The sequence below is a fragment of the Macrosteles quadrilineatus genome, unplaced genomic scaffold, assembly GCF_028750875.1.
Source record: "Macrosteles quadrilineatus isolate MER2022 unplaced genomic scaffold, UCM_ALF_1.0 Scaffold_2__2_contigs__length_208266976, whole genome shotgun sequence".
NCBI lineage: Eukaryota > Metazoa > Arthropoda > Insecta > Hemiptera > Cicadellidae > Macrosteles > Macrosteles quadrilineatus.
Genome location: NW_026542595.1, coordinates 64181765 through 64202582, shown reverse-complemented (window position 1 = coordinate 64202582; position 20818 = coordinate 64181765). Strand labels below are relative to the sequence as shown.

At 36.1% G+C, this 20818-nt stretch overlaps 1 protein-coding gene across 1 annotated transcript; it reads right to left on the bottom strand.

Annotated features, from left to right (window-relative positions):
• Positions 1 to 15330: 15330 nt before the first annotated feature.
• Positions 15331 to 16926, bottom strand: LOC128984339 (jerky protein homolog-like). Its single transcript, XM_054403646.1, has one exon. The coding sequence runs from the start codon at positions 16924 to 16926 to the stop codon at positions 15331 to 15333; it is 1596 nt and encodes a 531-aa protein (XP_054259621.1).
• Positions 16927 to 20818: the final 3892 nt, after the last annotated feature.

Here is a 20818-nt window from a genome sequence, read left to right as displayed (position 1 = left end):
CTAGCAGTGGGCATTACCCAGTGGATAGACGCAAAGACAAAATTCTTGCAATGTTTCAAACTAATTTACCGGTATAAGTAAAATTTCAAATTCTGTTTAAAAAAATCATAATGTTTGATCATTCTTACATATATCTCAGAGGATTAGAAACCTTAGCGTTTTCATTGGTCAGTGGATTTTTGCAAGACAAATTAAAATAAATTAAAAATCCATATACCAACCATACCAACCTCTCATCCTGTCTTATTCTTTGCATGATAGAGCAATTGATTTTTGTAGTAGGCTATCATAGTTTGTTTTTCCTTTATTACTTTCACGCATGTTAAAAGAATACAGTTGTGCACTTGGCTTTTTAGTACTTGGCTTTAGTAGTTTGTTTCTTTACTCCGTGTATTTTTCATGCATGGTAAAACAAAATAGTTATGCACTAGGCTTTGGGTTTTTTTGTAATTTACTTATGACCTTGACCTACTTAAGGAATGAACACTCAATATAAAACTAAATTACTTACTTTTCTATGTTATTATTTTATTATGTTTAATAATGGAGGGAGTTGGGATTAAACCGTTTTTGTTACATTTCTTTTTTGGGTTTAAAGTTTAATTTATTAGTTCAAATGTTATCTGCGTAAGAGCTTTTACTTGCTTTATTAACACTTTAATTTTGTATCCATGACTCTGAATTGTTTTATATTTCCCCCACTATTTCCTCTGAATATCCCCTCCACTTCACCATGGTATATAACCACGAGATTGAGAGTACACACACACATTAACTCTGTGTTTTTCAGCGCACAGTTCGAGGACAATTGGTGATGATGGCGGAAGATCCGTGTATAAGAAAATCAACAAACCCAAAACCTGTTTTGGCACCAACAAAAAGGAAAATTGAATCAAATGATAATAGTAAATTGAAAAAAACTCAAAACGCTTTTAGAACATGACTTGGAACTAAGTGACTGTGAAGCAAATAAAACAACTTCAATGGAGTCTGAAAATGAAGTCGAAGTGTCTGTTAAAAAGCTTCTAAACATAATGGTGGAAGATGTTATTGGCAGTGAAACAAAGAAACCTATGGAAGAAAAAAGTATATGTGGAGGACAAAAGAAACCTGTGGAAGAATCATCAAGAAAATTTCTCAGCAAAGAATACGTTTTATCATCTGATGACGAAGATTTGGTAAAAACAATATCCAAAGTATCGGCAAACCAGAAATCTACATCAACTAAATTATAGAAAAAAAAAAACAATCATAATTGAAGCACAAAAGAGAAACCAATGTAAATATATATTTGTAAAGAAGCCGAGAAGAGGTGAAAGATGCACCAATTTAACAAATAGTGAATACTGCATTTCTCATTCAAAAAATCAAGAAAAGAAGGAAAAACCAACGTCAAGAGTGAGTAACGAAAACGTTCGCCATCTACAGATAGCAACGCAAGAGTTGTACAGTAAGATTGACCATCTTTTATCAAAAGAGAAAGATGAAAAACAACTTTTGACAGTCTGAAAAAGAAAATTGAGGAACTAGAAAACAAAATTGATTTTTTTGACAAATTAAAAAAATCTCAACCGCAAAAAAAATAAAGAAAATGCACAAGCTAATCAAAAATGTAGTGTACAAGTTTCTTGGATTTGACCAAGACAACAATCTAAAATTGCAGTCAGAAACCAATAACGAAATCATCTTAGTAAAGCGTCCTAAATCTCTTGCTGTGCCAAAAAACATTATTAATTGTAAATTTAAATATAACTTTGAGAAACAACGCTTTGAGTTCACAGCATTGTAAATTAAAAAAATAAGATTACATTTGTTGAAAAAAAAAAAAAAAAAAAAACAAAAAAAAAACTGTCGTGTGAGTGACATTTTACAGCTGTTAAATGTTAAATTGTAAACTTCCAATATTTTACGCAGTTTACAATTTATATATTTAAGCTGTTGGTCTACCTCCACCTGATGAGACCCAATTTAGGTCGAAACAGTTTTTACGAATAAATTAATCTATAAAAGTTGACTAATCATTTATATTTTATCTTATTTTTTTCTATTTTTTAAGAAACATTTAAATTTGTTATTATTAATTTTTACTAACATCAGGAGTAAGTACAAATGCAACCTTTGATGTTACTTCTAATTAATAGATTTGTATGTTATAGATAGTAATTATTAGTGGAGAGGGGTTATATATAATAGAGTGATACTTTAATGTATATCAATCACACCGCCATGTCTACTCAAAACAAGTGTTCCATTTTGAAGAAAGAGTTTGCTATTCTTATTTAAATTTTGTATTAAGAGAGGTAATTTAAAAACTAACCATTTTTTTCGATTCATTATTAAGAGACATTGGTTGAACTTTCTTTTGCTGTTTTAACAGTAATACTCATTTGCTGGTGCAGCATTTATAATTTGTATATCCACGTTAAAAGTAAAGCTAATGCAGCAAAAGTAAGTGCAATTTTAACCCGAATGATGGAACACCGTGGTTCGTGTTATGGATCCACCTCATTCGGGTCAACATTTTTTAAGTCTGGTTTGACCTTGACCTAGAATCTATTTATGTAGTAAAGGAACAAATAACATTTAAGTCATCCAAACTACATTCACCATTTAAGGTCTAATGACAGATGTATGTCATCTAATTTAAAAAAAAAATGTTATAACTAATAATTGTCATACAGGTTTTGTTAACTGACATCACAATTCTAGTGAAGCATTGAATCATTATACTGGATTAACGTTTAACCGATATGTTCTTATGGGATGGTATTTTAATTAAAGATTTGGGTTTTATACTTTTGGCATGGCAGCAAAAATGCTTAGTAAGTATTGGTTTTGTATTCTTTGAGTGATGATAGAAATGGAATTAGAACCTAAAAAATTTAGTTGTACATTTCTTAAAGAATATTTATTTAAACCACGCCATTTTTGAATTACAAATAAAATGTACGTATACGGGAATGAAAAAGTATTTTTAAAACAGTTTAAAGCTGTGGTAAAACGCATTAAAAATCATCAAACGTTGCAAAACTTGTTGCGCCCAATTGCATAACATATATACCTATTAATCCCACCCCTCCCATTTCCCCTCTCAACCCCCTTCTCTTCCACTGTTACGTATAAAAGCACAGCTTAAACTGTATGATATCATTCTCCCTTCGGCACCTACACCTACAATGCAGATCAACCAGATGATTTACAATATTGATGGTGTATGTGAGAGTTTCTTTGACCTGGCAGTCCATGGTTCTCCTTTATTTGGATGCATATTTCGAATTGGTATTTTTAGTGAAGAAATATTATCCCCGAAATTTGAAGATCGAATATATAATGCGTCTCTCCGAGAGGATTTAATGGAATACCAAACTTTTATGATCGATGCTGTCAATGCTGGACTCATAGGAGTGTTATCCTTAACTTTAGATGATGATTAAAACTGATACTAAAGTCAAAGCGAAAAGAACGCAGAGCGGGTAATAGATCATTTGTTGGTTTATGTTCGCAATTACATAAAAAAAAAAAATAAAAAAAAATAAAAAACACAAAAAAACTGTCGTGTGAGTGACATTTTACAGCTGTTGAATGTTAAATTGTTAACTTCCAATATTTTTCTTAGTTTACAATTTATATTTTTTAAGCTGTTGGTCTACCTCCACCTGATGAGACCCAATTTAGGTCGAAACAGTTTTTACCAATAAATTGAACGTAAACAGTTGACTAATATTATAGTTTTTGTTTTATTGCTTTCGAAACCGTCTGAATAAATTCTATGAAAACACTAGACTAAAAAAATACAGAGTGGAGAATAGATCATTTTGTGGTTCTTGCGTCTTAAAAACAAATGTCAACAGTTTGTATAAAGTTATTCTTTTAAATATACATACGTTTTGCTGCCGATTTCATCGACATCTAGCGACTATGTTGGAGTTGCACTATGTTGTTTAGAACTATAAGGATCACCAATGTAGTAATTCAAACATAAACGGTTTTTATAAAATCCATTTTTTGTTTTTATTTCATGTAGTTTTATAGGAAAATAATAATATAAGTTACAATAGTTTATGAACCGTAATTGTTACAGGAATGGAAGTTCTACCATTGACTATATAACATTAGTTAGTGCTATACATAAAATACATAAGACCATAAAATACACAGTTTTCCACTTTTCAAGTTTGCCACCATTTTGGAAAAATGGCCGCCATTTTTGAAATAATAGAGTGCATATTTTTAACGATTTTTATGATCTTTATGGAATGTGGGTGCAGTTTTAAGACTTATTTGACTTACTTACTCTTCGCATTTTCGCTACAAACCTACTTGTTTAGGAGCTACATGATGTAAAATGTACATCGGAAGTCATTGTTCCATAGGCTTTAACTCCTAAACAAGTGGGTTTATCGAAAAAATGTCAAGAATGATAAAGTTTTTAAATTGCATGTTCTATCCAAAGACATGATAAAATATAGGGGGTGTCCCATAAGAAATTTCAAAGTTGACCGCCATATTGGAAAATGGCGACCATTTACAAAAATGTTATTAAATTATTTTTGAACCTCTTTAAAAACAAGGGAATGTTCCCCATTTAAAGTTTGCTGTAAAATCATTAGTTACTGAGATCCCAATGGTGACACACTTAAAAAAAAACACCCTGTATAATCAAAGGTTCTACTATTTTGTTCAGAATTTAAAGGGTAGCTACAACATACTAAATCTTTATCATAATTGTTTCGGCTATTTCCGATAAAATCTATTTTCCGTCTTTTAGTTTTGTTTAAGAATATCTGTAATATAACAAACCTTCACAGAAAAGCATAGAACTCAAATTTATAAATACTTAGGAAAAATGAAATACATAGTGAAATACATAAATATCATTTCTGGAATGTTTACATCCGAAGTCAAAGGAGTTAAACGAAGAACAATGTAATAAGTCGATATTGATACAATTTATAGAAGAAAAAGAAAAGAGGATAACGTACTTTAACTCGTTCTGGAGAAGGATTATTTAAAGAATGTTCTAACACTAACATAATATAATACAACAATGCAAACCAATTAATTAACATAATGCGATTAATACATGAAGCTATGGAAGCCGATCATACTTGTTTGGAAAACGAATGGGTAGCTTTAGTTGATAAACTACGTAATCGGAGGATAATTGCTTAAAATTGAGAAATGTTGTAAAAATAACAGCATGTATATTTAGAGTCCAAGTTATAAACAATATTAACACTTTTGTAGAGTGCACTCATTGTTTGCTATAAATAACAATGTTGAATGTAAACCCACCCCCCCTCCCCATTAGTAATCGTGATACCTTCAAGAGAGGAAGGGGGGAAGCAACAACACTTTTCTGTTTAGACCAAACCGTTTGGATCATAGTTATTAAAGCTATTGATTTTGCTACCTGTGGAATTGAATTTCACCAGAGAATACCAAATAGTATGGTTCTGGAACAAAGCTCCCGAAACATCTATATAGGGAAAATAACGTAAATCAAGCGTGCAAAAACACGATATCACGTATTCAAAGTTTTTAAAATCTTTAGACAGATCAATTGCAGACAAACTACTCGCTAAGAAAGCTTGGAAACTTGTAACCTACTTTAAAAATGGTAGTATTAGAGACAAAGCAGCAGAATTATCAGTAACTTCAAAGGAACTTCGAAAACATTTCTAAATACTTTAAACCAGTCAAGAACGTATTTTATAATTATGATAGACAACAACCACTAGATCTGTGGATCTTGTTGATCTGTGGTAATTTATGTTTCATTTTTTTTTGGAAAAGCACTAGCCATCTATAAATAAATATTGTTATGCTTATTAGTCATCAGTTATGTCCAAGACACTGACACTTTCAGGTAGGAGCTCAGTGCTCTCCGTAAATTATTTCCCACCTATTGAAATAGGAAATATTGATGAATATGAAATAGGTCTTCTTAGTTTTGAATCGTACAACTCAATACCAAACGTTGATGAAACAAACAACCAATTTCATTTTGATGGTGGTAAAGTGATTACTATTCCAAAAGGTGCATATGAGGTGCAGGATATAAGAGATTACATACAAGAGAAGTTTAACAAAATAACAACAAAGGAAAAGAAATACTACATTCAACTAGGAACTAACAACAATACTTTACAATCAATGATCAAATGTACTGTGGAAGTAGATTTTTCTATGCCTAATTCAATTGGAAAGCTTTTAGGATTTGGAGATATTGTAGCTAAACCTGGAATCAGTTATTATTCTGAAAACATTGTAGACATTTTTAAGGTAAACACAATACGAGTTATTTGTAATGTAACGACAGGCTCATATCTAAACAACGAACAATCTCATGTGATTTATCAATTCTTTCCTGCTGTACCACCCGGCTATAAACTAGTTGAAATACCTAATCCTGTCATTTACTTGCCATTAACAACCCAGACAATTAGTAATATTACGCTCAAAATTATGGATCAAGATAACAGACTGGTTGATTTTAGAAACGAGAGAATAACAGTTTGTCTTCATTTGAACAAGATCAAGTAAACACTTATTAAAAATAGCTTAAGTAGAAAAATCATTCTTATCTGTCCAATATTTTTATTGGAGTATAAGTATTGCTAGGTTCTCGGATTATACTTATTTGGTTTACATATACTCTACAGTAAACATCTCCAATGATAAAACATCACATTATTGATAAGTTTGGTCACTCTCTGTACACCCAAAAACGAGAAAGAAAAGATTTGGAAGATGAATACGAAGATTATGACGATGAAGATACTAAACGGTTTAGGGTTTCGTCGGATCCTGAAACCGCACGTCAAGCAGTAACAAGAGGTTATTTAACCCGTTACTATATTAATAAATTGGACTTGAAGGGATTGGAAGAAAGACTTAGTGACCTAAATAAAAAGTTGGAAAAACTGCAGGAAACTAGTAATAGCTTTTTAACATTAACTGAAAACTTGAAATCCTCCAATAATGACCTTAAGTTAACAGTAAAAGAAGTCAAGGAAGCTGTTTTTCCTCCATAAGGATGTTGCTACGATGGTAAAAATAAAAGAATTACTCATGTGGCCAAAGGTATTAACAAAGATGATGTAAGCACTGTCAGTCAAACGTTGACATATGATTTTGAAAAGGATATATTTAAATGTGGTGATGTTGAATTTGATTTGGTTGTAAATAGTCCTTCAAAACCTGTAATAAAAAAAGCTGCAAAAAAGCTGCTGAAAAAAGCTACAAGTATGAGTGGATTTGCAACATATCGTGGTGGAGATTACAAGTTTCGCACACACGTATATCGAGTTGGTGGAAAGCTTATAACACACAGGGGATCAAAGTTTGTTTGGAATAAGGAAAAACGCTATATCAAACCTTTGTATGATGGTAAACAACCATTCCGTCTATCACAATTTAAGCCTGAATTGGTGGATAGTGAAGAAGATCTCTAGCAAATTAGGTGTCTCAAAAGCTCCAGTCGTGGTTATAGATTGTTCCAAACAAAATGAATCTGTAAAATCTTCAAGCGTGGATATAAAGTTGTAATTGGAGTTGGATGAAAATACACCCGAAGGAACATCCGCTTATTGTTTGATTCTGCATGATAAGATTTTAACATACACACCTCTAAAAGGAATTGTAAAAGTAGTGTTGTAGATGGAAACACTCGTTGAGGGAGGGTATAAATAAAACTCAGAGTAAACGGAAAGCTTCAGTTTATCCATACTTTCAGTACGGAAAACATCGCTTTCAAAGATGGGATCATTGCAGTGTGCAACGGATACAACAACAACGATGTTATTAAAAGATGAAAAAAAAACAAAAACCAATGTAAAGAAGCAGTATCTGAATTTTTATCTTTTAACGAAGAAGAATCACGAACAGAAAATGATGTAAACACCAACATCGTAACTAAGGTAATCGGAAAAAGGAAGAGGAAATGCCACTACACAAGTTGATAGAAGTATTTCTTCGTATATCATATCCAGTTTCAAGATGTATGACAAAAATTATATCTATCGGTATGTACAAACCGTTGGATTATTCTCCAACAGTGCTATTGAACCATGGTGCTAAAACTTTGTTTTTTCGGAAAATGCTTGGGAATCGTTTATTAAACATTTGCATTTGATAGAATGTTATTTGGAGAACAATCTGTTTGAAAGAAAAACTGCAATCAGGCTCTCAGACTGCGACATCGAGATAGATGTTGTTAAAAAGCGAGGGGAGCAGCAAGTTAGATTTAGGGAGTAACCAAACACGATGAAAGAATTTTACTTACCAATTCTGAATTTTATTTATTGAGTTGTTCTACATCATCGATAACAAGATACATGAGGCAGCTAGTTTTTTATTCCCCTGTCGTGAAAGATTACTTAGTTGAAACGATGGAAAAACAACCCGACGTTCAGATATTGCATGGACCTGTGGATACATCGATTTTCAACCGGATACCTGAAGAGGTGGAAATGTGGAGACAAGTTAACGCGTTGGAACAGAGGGAAAACATCGACGAAGAAAAGATAGAAGGATCTAGTTCTGTGTGTGCAACGGAGGAACAAGTGACGGAGGAAAACCACGAAACAATTTCAACAGTAGCAGAACAGACGAGTGATGTTAAAGGTGTAATGAATTTGCAAGACGGAGAAAAATAGAAGAAATAAAAAAAGGAAACAACAGATAAGCTGTAGCCGATGTAAACAGGACAGCAAATATGTTAACATCACGTGGGGTAGGCCTACTGGGGGGAAGGTGCCCACGTTAAACATACACCAACGCGCTGACAACTGTACGGCCTGATCTATAAAAAAGAGATCTACCGTGGTGTGGAAACCAGTTGTTATCTTAAAACGATATGGAGAGAAAGATTTCCTTCGCTGACAGAGTTGAAGAGATTTAAGAAAAACCTTGTGTAGTAGAATTTCAAGCTTTTCGAGGAAACAAAAATGAATATATCATAAAGGAACTAGTATTCCTAGATTTAAATACAGGAATTGTCTTTCCATTTCTATTTGAACCTCCATTCGCATTTAATCTCAACAGCAAAACGAAAAGAACCAATAAATGGACTACGAGGTACTTCCATAGTATCGATTGGTGTGAAGGGTTTACAAACTACAAGAGTCTCGAAAATATTATGTATCATTTTTGTAATGAGTTTACAACTGTATACACAAGAGGATTAGAAAAACGTAATTGGATACAAGCATATACGACTCGACAAGTTTACGACGTGATATTGGATAAGAATTTCGAATCTCCCAAGATGGAAAATATATGTCGACTAGTAAAGAACAAACAACATACACAATCACAGTGCGCATTGAAAAATGTATACCGATTAAAAGCTTTTTTGGAGCCAATGAGGAGTGGTGGGAGTAGCGATGGGTATAAATACGAAGAGCAAACCTTGACAATGCATGAGTATTACTCTAGACTCCAAGCTAGCAACATCGACGAACTAAATAAACTAGGTGGCGTTCGCAAAGGCATCCACAAAATTGAGCGGAGTCATCAAGGGTTTATATTATATTGGTTTTGTCATACTGCAGTAAAAACAGTCGTTTTAATGCATGCGTTGCGGGTCTAAAGTAGCATTTTTACTCTTTAGGGAGTAAAAATCGTTTTTAGCCTCTATGGAGTAAACATCAGCTGTTGTCAACTCAGTTGGAAATTTCGATTGTGAACGATTGAATGTATCGAAAATATGTATCGATTCGTGCTTCATAATCATTTTATCCTACAGTCTACAGTCTCTTCCCATAGCATTTTAGCATTGCAGATACATTAATCCATTCCCACACTCGATACTGCCCACCTTTACTACTTCGTTTCCTACGTCATAGACCTGTTTCCTTCCCTTCTCATACCATTTTAGGATTGAAGATACATTAATCTATCTGTCACAGACGGTTCTCACACTACGCTCATACTTTACTACTTCCTAAGACACTTCCTACGTCGTGGACCTGTTTTTATCACTTTCCATAATATTTTAGTATTTTAGATACGTTAATCTAATTGCCACAAACATTCCCCACACTCCGCACTGCTAGCCTTTACTACTTCTTTCACCATTTCCTATGTCGTGGACATGATTCCATCCCTTCTCATAGCATTTCAGATACGTTCATCTAACTCTCTAACTGCTACAAACGGTTTCCAGTTCCCAAACTCCACACTGCTCACCTTACTACTTCCTTCACCTCTTCCTACGTCGCGGACCTGTTTCCCTCTCTTCCCATAGCATTGTAAGATTGTAGATCCCTTAATCTATCGTCATAAAAAGTTCTCACACTCCGGACTGCTCGCTTTTACTACTTCCTTCACCACTTTCTACGTCACGGACCAGTTTTCGTCCCTTCCCATAGCATTTAAGGATTGCAGATACCTTAATCTATCGTCATAAAAAGTTCCCACACTCCGGACTGCTCGCCTTTACTACTTCCTTCACCACTTCCTAAGTCACGGACCAGTTTTCCTCCCTTCCCATAATTTAAGGATTGCAGATACCTTAATCTATCGTCATAAAAAGTTCTCACACTCCGGACTGCTCGCTTTTACTACTGCCTTCACCGCTTCCTACGTCACGGACCTGTTTCCCTCCCTTTCCATAGTATTTTAGAATTGCAGGTACCTTAATCTAATCGTCATAAACAATTTCCACACTCCGGAAAGCTCGCCTTGACTACTTCCTTCACTACTTCCTACGGTGTCGCGGACGGGATTTCCTCCCTTGCCATAGCATTATAGCATTGCAGATACCTTAATCTAATCGTCACAAACAGTTCCCCATAGTCCGGAATGCTTGCCTTTACTACTTCCTTCACCACTTCCTACGTCACGGACCTGTTTCCCTCCCTTTCCGTAGCATTTTAGAATTATAGATACCTTAATCTAATCGTCATAAACTGTTCCCACACTCCGGACTGCTCGCCTTTACTACTTCCTTCACCACTTCCTACGTCACGGACCTGTTTCCCTTTCTTTCCATAGCATTTTAGAATTGCATATACCTTAATCTAACCGTCATAAACAATTTCCACACTCCGGACAGCTCGCCTTGACTGCTTCCTTCACCACTTCCTACGGTGTCGCGGACGTGTTTTCCTCCCTTCCCATAGCATCATAGGATTGCAAATACCTTAATCTAATCGTCACAAACAGTTCCCACAGTCCGGACAGCTTCCCTTTTCTACTACCTTCCCCACTTCCTACGTCACGGACCGGTTTCCCTCCCTTCCCATAGCATCATAGGATTGCAAATACCTTAATATAATGGATATAAACAGATCCCACACCCCGAACAGCTCGCTTTTAATACTTACTCCACCACTTCGGCACTTCCTACGTCGCGGACCTGTTTCCTTCCCTTCCAATAGCATTTTAAGATTGCAGATACCTTAATCTAATCGTCGTAAACAGTTCCCACACTCCGGACAGCGCACCTTGACTACTTCCTTCGCCACTTCCTACGTCACGGACCGGTTTCCCTCCCTTCCCATAGCATCATAGGATTGCAAATACCTTAATATAATGGACATAAACAGATCCCACACCCTGAACAGCTCGCTTTTAATACTTACTTCACCACCTCGGCACTTCCTACGTCGCGGACCTGTTTCCTTCCCTTCCAATAGCATTTTAAGATTGCAGATACCTTAATCTAATCGTCATAAACAGTTCCCACACTCCGGACAGCTCACCTTGACTACTTCCTTCACCACTTCCTACGTCCCGGTTTAAGTTTTCAAAACAATTATAATCCTTGTATCTAAATTTGATTTTCAATAAAGAATTAAAAATCAGCATATCGGTACTTATCCCTTTACCTTGAACATATCGATCCACAACATCCCTAACACGTCATCATGACGTCACCATGCCGTAACCCACCACACCACGTGCTAGGTCACGCACCATTACCACCATATGCTTAACCGTCAATTAAGCACCACATGGCTCTTGTGACGTCACTCACCAGCAGCCCTATGTATCCACTTCTTATACGTATTGAACTTTCTTAAGCTTTTTGTTCAGCTTATATCCCTTGTCTTTCACACTGCTTTGTCGCTTAGACGTATTTAAAAGAGTCCTGTCTCTTAGATCTTGAGATTTCCACTCAACCGAGTAGTACAATTTGCATTTTACGAGGGTTGATAACATGAACATTCGGTGATCTCGACACTGAGAAGGGAACCGGTGAACCGGCCAACATTAACTCGTCCAGTCTCTTCACTTATTTTTTGAACAAGACTGAAATGAAGTTTCTTCTCAGCTGCGTGCTCTTTGAACAGTTTGGAAAAGCACACGACTTGGCCACGCACAATGTTAAAAACAAACCAGCTAAAGGATGATTTAGCTTTGCGAATTCTCCTGTATGACACGTGAACGCCCTCATACGAATTAAGAAGTCTTTGGGCGGTTCTAAGGATTGTTCAGCACGAGAAATGTGTTCAGTGCCATCGCTGCAGTGAAATTTATCAATTGCCTTTTTTGCCAACCACACAGCAACATTCATGATGACGTTGTCCTCCATGGGTGAGGTGTCAGTGGATGCTTCATTTACAGCCTGCGGCATGGTGATCTGGGGTGTTTCATCTACAAATAAAGTGTACACTTCAACGATTTCACCTATGATAAACATTGTCCTATCTATGCATTTTCAAGTGGTGTTTTAACAAATTTGTATATGCCACGTTAATTAGTAAACACCCCTGTCGCAGCAACCCTGTGCATTAAGCGACCTACCAGCATAACCACGATTGCTGAGAAGATTATATTTATGCAAATGTCAATGACCATAACCTAATAATGCCCCATACCAAGTAGACTCAAAATATATACTATGTATTAATGAGAAAGATATGAAATCATATTTACTCTGATAAAGAGTCTTTATAAATTGGGTATCTGCGTTAATCTTGTGGGGTTACACGGCTACAGTTTTCATTATATTTAAACCCGGAGACAACATTACTCTCCTGTAAAAGCCATTACTCCCTTCACTATAAGAGCTAAATTTTATCCAAATAAAATGTATTCAAATTTACATATTTATGATATCTATTTAAATTGGCGATAGTACATATTTAGAAGCGCTAAGTGTATTGAGTACACTAAACTTTTACGAATTGTTAGATGCCATGTAAATGGATTATTTATGTGAAATTTGAAATAAACGTATTATCAAATAAAAAGTTAAGAAAGAAAGTTTTAAATTGCTATATTTATTAATTGATTTATTTATTTATTAGTTTATGTCAAAATGATATATATTTTATACAATAATTGTTCAGTTCATTATTGACTGCTTACCAAGAACTTCTATTGGGGGAATAGTTCTGTTCCAGTCAGAAGAGTACGCCCAGTGACGTCGTCTGTTGCTTCGTGGATTTCGTCTAACATTTCATTTGTTGCATCTCCAATTACATGCCCTTCTACATCTAGAGTTACGTCACAGTCCGGTTCACAATTGGCCGATCCAGGAGGGTTCATAAGGCATATTGACATGACATGCTGCAAATTTCGCCTAAACTGTCTTGCAGATGGATTGCTGTTGTAACCTCCTCAATGGCGCAGAACACCGAACAAATTCTCAATTGGGTATTGGCTGAGTCTTGCAATTCCATAGGATGGCAGCTTTTGGGCTGATTGTTTGTTGACTGTTTACACAAAGGCAACCGGAGAGTTGAGGTAAGTGTTGTGAAAGCCGCAGTCACTAGTAAACTGTGGACGTGGTATGTCTAAAACACCTTCTGATTATATAAAAATATGGAAATATGGAAAATAAGAAATATGGCTCTTATTTATATTTCAGGCACTAACTGACAAACCTCAAGACGACTCTCTGCCTGAATATGTCGGAGAAGTGTTTTGACGACTTCTGATTACTCTTAAAAAAGTCGATCGAATGCTCTTGAACATAAACTGATGCATAGAAAATAGATCCTTCATAATTACGCCTTGCTCCTCACGTCCAGATTTGATTTCCTGGACATTTTCTTCCTTAGCTGTAATTTTTTATTCTTTTTTCGGGCTTATCATTTGTTGCATTCGGCTCATTTATTCGTGATTCAGTACCCTCAGACAATTCCTTACTGGTCTCCATCTGCCGCTTCCACTGCGCCATTATTGTAACGAATATTCGGTTACTTGAAACGGTTTTTATAATTACAAGCACCAACATTTATTTAACACAAAAAACACAAAGCGAACCTTTTGCCGTGTTTATCAATGTCAAAGTACTTCCAAACAAGAGATCTATTATGTTCTGACGCCATTCCACTACACAGTCACACACACATAAACAGTATAAAAAATACTAAGTTAAATTTGACACTTTAGTTCTTTTGCGTAAACTAGTACAATATTGACTTCTTACTTAATCCGAAGGCTTCTTACTTCATCAGTGGTAGCCATATTGGATTTTAATCCTAAGATCAATGTTAAATTTGACAGATCATACCATCATTTGAAGTAGCATCCCTGTGTTATTCATAAAGATATAGTTTTGAAAATGTATAATTAGGTTTGTAACATAAATTACTAGGGAATGAGGAAATTATATTATTATTATTTTTTCTTTTCTTAATGAGCTATTTTTCGAAGTCCTCCGGTTGTAGAAGGATTTGCCGCTGAGATGTCAGCGTTGCCCGGGGTGCGCCCGATTGTGAAGTCAGCCATGGAGCTTTTTATCACGGACACGAGTCTTGGATGGATCACTCTCAAGCAATCGGGTGGCAAGGTGGGAGGCCACGTTGACTAACCCTCCCATACCAGCCAAGGAGGAACTGGCCTGGGTGGAGGTCTGCATTACACGGTGTGGAAGACCCTAAATAGAATCAGAGTCAGGTACCAAAATGCAAGACAAACATGCAGAAATGGGGTCTCTTACCAGACAAAGAAAATATCTTGTGTGAGTGTGGTGCTGTTCAGGATCCTGGCCATCTGCTGATCTGCCCACGCCTAGACCAGTACAGCCCGCCCTCGCTAGTCCGACAGGTACGGGACTGACGCAGTGTCGGATTTTCAAAAACGTCGGATTATCGAAAATGGCTATTCTGTAATGCATTTGATTGCCAACAAGATATAACTATCATTTTAAACAATATATTAATCACTATTAAATTCTTGGGAAGAATTAAAAACACAGAATAAAGTAAACACAATTTTAATTTATGTAGCTAAACTTATTTTACAGTATTTACAAACAGTACCGTACGTACATCCCAAAAAATACGCATAAAAGTAGGCCTACAGTACACAATTCATTAAAAAAGTAGGCCCCTGTAAAATTAATACATACGTGTTTCAGCACGGTATTTAGTTGTTAAAAAAGTCTGTGATTGACTTCTGCTTCTTTTTTTGTACACAGTCCATCATTGCTGCTTCTTGCAATCCTTTTAAAACTAAAACTTTTGTCATGTCCACATCTCTCTCTTGGCACCAACGTAACAAAGTATTAGCAGCCGATACAGCGTCATCACAGCTGACGGTGAAGGTTTTTTCTGGCGCTGCGTCCTCGATCACGTCGTCATCAGCTGCTGTAACTTCTTGGATTATATCTGCGTCTGTCACGTCAGCATCAAGGTTGTCCTCCATGATCCATGTCCTAAGCTCTTCAACTGATGCGGGGGCAAGTTGCACTTCGTTACAAAGTTCCAATGTAGCCTCCAAAACGGGTTCTGGGTCGCTGCTGGATGTAGGATTACATGTTGTAAGACATGGATTGTTAGGCCATACATTTTTCCAAGATTTGATCAAAGTTGTGCTTTTTACTTGTTGCCAAGCATATGCAACATTCAAAATGGCGTCCTTAATGTTGAAAGCTTTCAAAATCGCTGCAATATCAGCATCAGGTTGACTGACAACATCCATAAGAATGCGCTTTTTGTAGTGAGCTTTCAGAGTTTTTATCACATTTTGATCCATGGGCTGGATTAAAGCTGTGGTATTTTTTGGTAGGTACATAGCTTCAATGTAGCCATCAGCAGTTTTGATTTTCAATTCATCAGCATCAGGATGTCCTGGCGCATTATCCAGTAAAAGAAGGGCTTTCATTGGTAACTTGTTCTTCTTTAATTCAGCCTTAACTTGTGGAACGAAGCTGTTAGTGTACCAGTCATGAAAAACTTCTTTTGTGACCCAAGCGCGACTTTGTGACTTGTAAGTTACTGGCAGAGATTCAACCTTGACATTTTTGAATGCTCGAGGGTTTTTTGATTTTCCTACAACAAGCAGTTTTAAAGCATGAGTGCCTGATGCATTAGCACACACCATAAGCGTGAGTCGTTCTTTTTGCAATTTCCTTCCAGACACTTTTTTTTCCTCATCACTTACAAATGTTTCTGCCGGGAGCTGTCGCCAATTCAACCCGGTTTCATCGGCGTTGTACAGTTGCTCGGGAACTAAACCAAGCTCAGTAATTTTTTTGTCCAACATTTCAATGAACGAATCAATCTCAGACTTGTCAGCAGATACCTTTTCACCACTCATCTTCATAAACCGTATACCATGGCGTTTTTTGAAGTTTTCGAACCATCCATGACTAGCTCGAAAATCATCCTTCTTTGTTATTTCTGTGTAGAAATATTGCGCTTTTTGTTTAAGTATGTCTCCGGAAATAGGAGCATTCCGTGTGCGTTGTTGTTTAAACCAAATGAACAGTGCTTCTTCCACCTCAGGAAACTCGCTTGTTCTCAGTGTTTTCCTGTTTAAAGCGTCGTCTTCAACAGACTTCATAAACCCTTCAATTTTTTCTCTCTTCTTCATTACATCATAGATCGTAGGCCGTCCGATGTCATAACATTTCGCTACTGCAGTCGGCGTTTCACCGCTATCTATTCTTTTAATAATCTCCCACTTCTCCGATATTGTTAAAGTTTTGTGTTTCCGTTTAACACCACTTGTACTAGCCATTTCACACAACTACTGTACTGTACTGTACACGAACACTTGCACTTACTAACAAAGGTACGACTGCAACGGAAAAGTGAACTGCACGTCTCGAAAGTCAACTGAACACTGAACGGAAGGGCTCCGTCGGCAACGAGACGTGAGTCACAGTGTTTCATGTCACTGCATGCTTATTTTTGCTCCCGTAGCGGCGCCTGACGGCGCGTCGGATTACCGAGTACGTCGGATTTCAAAGCGTCGGACTAGCGAGGGCGGGCTGTATTGCACATTAGATGATCTTTTAAAAACGAATGTGACAAAGCCATATTGGTAGCTATTTTTTGGAAAAGCGAAGTCTGATTTCCGGACACGGAAAGTAGGTTTTAAAGGCTTAATTAGTGGTCCTCACTCCCTAGAGGACCATTAAACCTTAATCTTAGCACCTCAATAAATATTTTATCACAACAGGTTTTTTTACAAATTCTGTTACAAAGTTAACATTGCTTTCATGGGACCAAAATCCAATATGGCTACCACTGCTGAAACTGATGTACAACTTAAATGATGGTGCAATGTGTTTTACCCTCCCCATCACTATTACAAAGAGACATGTTGTGACTTTTCTATAAGTAATAGCTAAACCTAAACATAAAAAATATATAACAGGGGCAGAATATTTGGCCGCCAAAATTCGGCTCTACGGCCTCACCGGATACTCGATATTCGGTATTCATCCAAAGCTCTTTCAACGGGCGTTTCAGTGTGAGAAGTGCCACTCCCATCGTCAGCTGATGCAGCAGTCAGAGAGGCAGTCGATCGAAAGCTGGTTGTCACTCTGTAAAAAAACATTAATACAGTTATAACAGTCGTACAGTTATAACAGTAATAAATTAAGTTTTTAACTCTTTTCCGGGGGTTTTATTAAACCTATACAGATCTCTCGTTCACAAAATGCCAAAATAAAATACCATTTACTTTTTCCCCTATACCATAATATATAGAGAAAGTATTGTTTAATATTTTTTAAATTTTTATTTATAATGGTTATTTTCCCATTAAAACCGATAGTAGCCTTCATGAAAGCAAACACTGAGTTTTTGCTGTGTTTCAAGTAATCACTTATGACAGCAAAACTGTATACCTCCTTGTGCCAAATAAAACAGGTAATGAAGATGTTAAACAGGTAATCCGGTGGATGTTGTAATTTTTTATCATGTAACTTCTGGTGTTTTTTTGCTCAGGGCTCTGGTTTCCGGTCAAGTCCAGAAGCACCGAGACATCATCGGAGCTTCGCAGAAAGACAGCTGAAAATTAGCTTGGAATTTGTATACTATTATCTTTACTAATCTGATATCTGCTATCTTCAGAGTCAATTTAAATGTCCCCGATTACGTGGATCAGGCTTATTGATAAACAAATAAAACAAAAAAAAACAAGTAAAACTATTGAAACATTATTATGAAATTAAAACGAACTATGAATTTTGTTATCATTAACTATATTACTATGTTGTTATTTTTTAATTGTATGTTGTTATTTATAATTTTACATTACAAGACTAGTTGAAGCTTACCTTAAACACACTGTTAGCTTTTCTTGGGAATCTATAGGTTGTTGAGCATTACATCCCATTCCACTAATATCACTTTCAATCAACTGATGTATATCATCAAACTGTTGTTTATTCACACGAAAATATTCTCGAAAAGACCGGTCTGACAGTTCATTTGTCAACACATATTCTCCGTGGCTTACTCTTTTTTTCATGTAATCGCATTCCAAAAACTTTTTTTTACGTTTTTTGGATAGTGAATAGAGTAAAACTAAATTGTTAAACTCACACTCAGAATCTGATTCAAGATCCAAAAAATCTTCTTCCAATCGCGACATTGTAGGACCAAAGCTAGGAAACCTCTGTCCCGCCTCGCTTCAATGTGCGGCCTAACCCACTAGCGCTCGCAAAGTGATTTCAGCCTCCTCCTCCCATCGCGCCGGTGTGACGTAGCGGCGGGAGGCGGGTGCAGTAGTACAGTATCTCATACCTGTGTTTGCACTTGCTCTGTCGTGGATTTTGTTCTAATAATCCAAAGTTATCATTATATATCGGTTTTTATAACGTATTTGTTAACAGCTAGAGGAAGGTTGCCTAAATCGTACCACTTTTTACGTTTTATTTTTTATATACTCTACCATTAAACACTTAGCCAAAATAACATTCCCCTGAAAAGTATTGGTTATTTAGCCAAGTAAAACTAATTTTTAATAAATAATATTATGATATTTGGCTAAGTTAAAACAGCTTTTGTAAAGTTATGCAATCGTTACAATTTAAGCAACCGGTTTCCTAAATCGTACCTCATATATCCTAAATCGTACCACCCTGGTAAAGTTGACAATAAGTTGATAAAAATAAATTAGCATGAGTAACTAAAAAAAACTATTTATTAACACAACGTTTTTACACAATTCAAAGGCAATATACATATTTGAGATATCATTTGGAATATTTTCTGATGTTAGTTGACAAAAAATTGAATAAAACAACTTTTTATGAATAGACTTTTCTTAAGAAGATAATCTATTAACACAATCACTCTATTTTAATAAAAAAGAAAATATGTTTACATGTAAAAATTAATTTTTAACTTTTGGCTTGTATTTTATTAGCCTAACTACTGCAAATTGAACACACATATTTCTTTATCTTAGCCTTTGATCCGGCACAGCTTTCGTGGACCCATTTCTTGCAAATCAAGCACTGCACCATGTCCTCTATTATACTTTCTTCACAAACTGCGCAATACCAATCTTCAGGATTCATGTCGACAATGACATCACTCGCCGCTGAAGTCCCAGCTTGGTTTAGGAGACCAACGCCCAATGCCTTAGGTTTCTTGGTAATCGATTTCTTTGACTTCTTAGTTAGGCTAGCTCGGTTAAGTGACACATCCGTAGAGTTTTTAGTTAAAGGCCCGATTTTCAGCTGTAGCTCTTTCACCTGTTCCTTTGCCAGTTTCAGTTCCCGAGACAGTTCCAGTTGCTTTTTGTAAGGGCTACTGGTTAGAATAGCTGACGTTTGCTTTGTAGGCTTCAGATTAGAAAGTTTCCTTTTTTTAGTTGGTTTGGGAATTGGACAAATCATTTCAATTGACACATCTAGGTTTGTTGTTAGGTCTAAGTTGGTAGAACTGTTAGGTGAGGTTACATCGAGAGGTTGATCTTCATACAAGCCTTCCTCTTCTTGGTCCAATGTTTCTGCCGGCAAAAAGTCTGAATCTTTAAAGACTGAAGAGTCAACGGGCCAGACACCACTGCACTTGAACCCATTAGAAGAATTCTCGATTGTTGCAGCTTTGCCATATGCTTCATTCACTAACTGAGAAATCTGGAATTGTGTGACTTTTAATCCAGGATTAGTTCGCAGCCATTTTTCTGCAGCTTGGGTGAAGTATCCTTTGAAAGGCTTAAAAAATGCCCTGTCTAATGGCTGCAGTCGGTGTGTGGTGTGTGCTGGTAGTTGCAGCATAATTACACCAGCATCTCGAGCAATTTCCAATGCCTCCAAGTTCTTCGAATGCGTCGAATGGCCATCAAGGAGTAAGAGAACCTTTTTCTCTTTGGTTGGCTTTACAATATCAACAAAATGTTGAAGCCACTTTACAAAAAGCTCCGAAGTAATCCACCCGCTCGATTAACAATATCTATGAATTCATTTTCCCAGTCTTTCAGCTTGATGGCTTTGTTTCCTGTAGCTTTCATTTCCGTCTTCTTTTTCAAAGCAGTTCTAATATTATTTATAAGTTTTTCACTTTTGTCTCAGTTTCCTGTTACATTGCAAAACTTTTCCGTTAATAAGGACAAGGCTTTAGTTTTTGTTTGCATTTTTTATGGTATTTTTGTTTTATTCAAGACAATA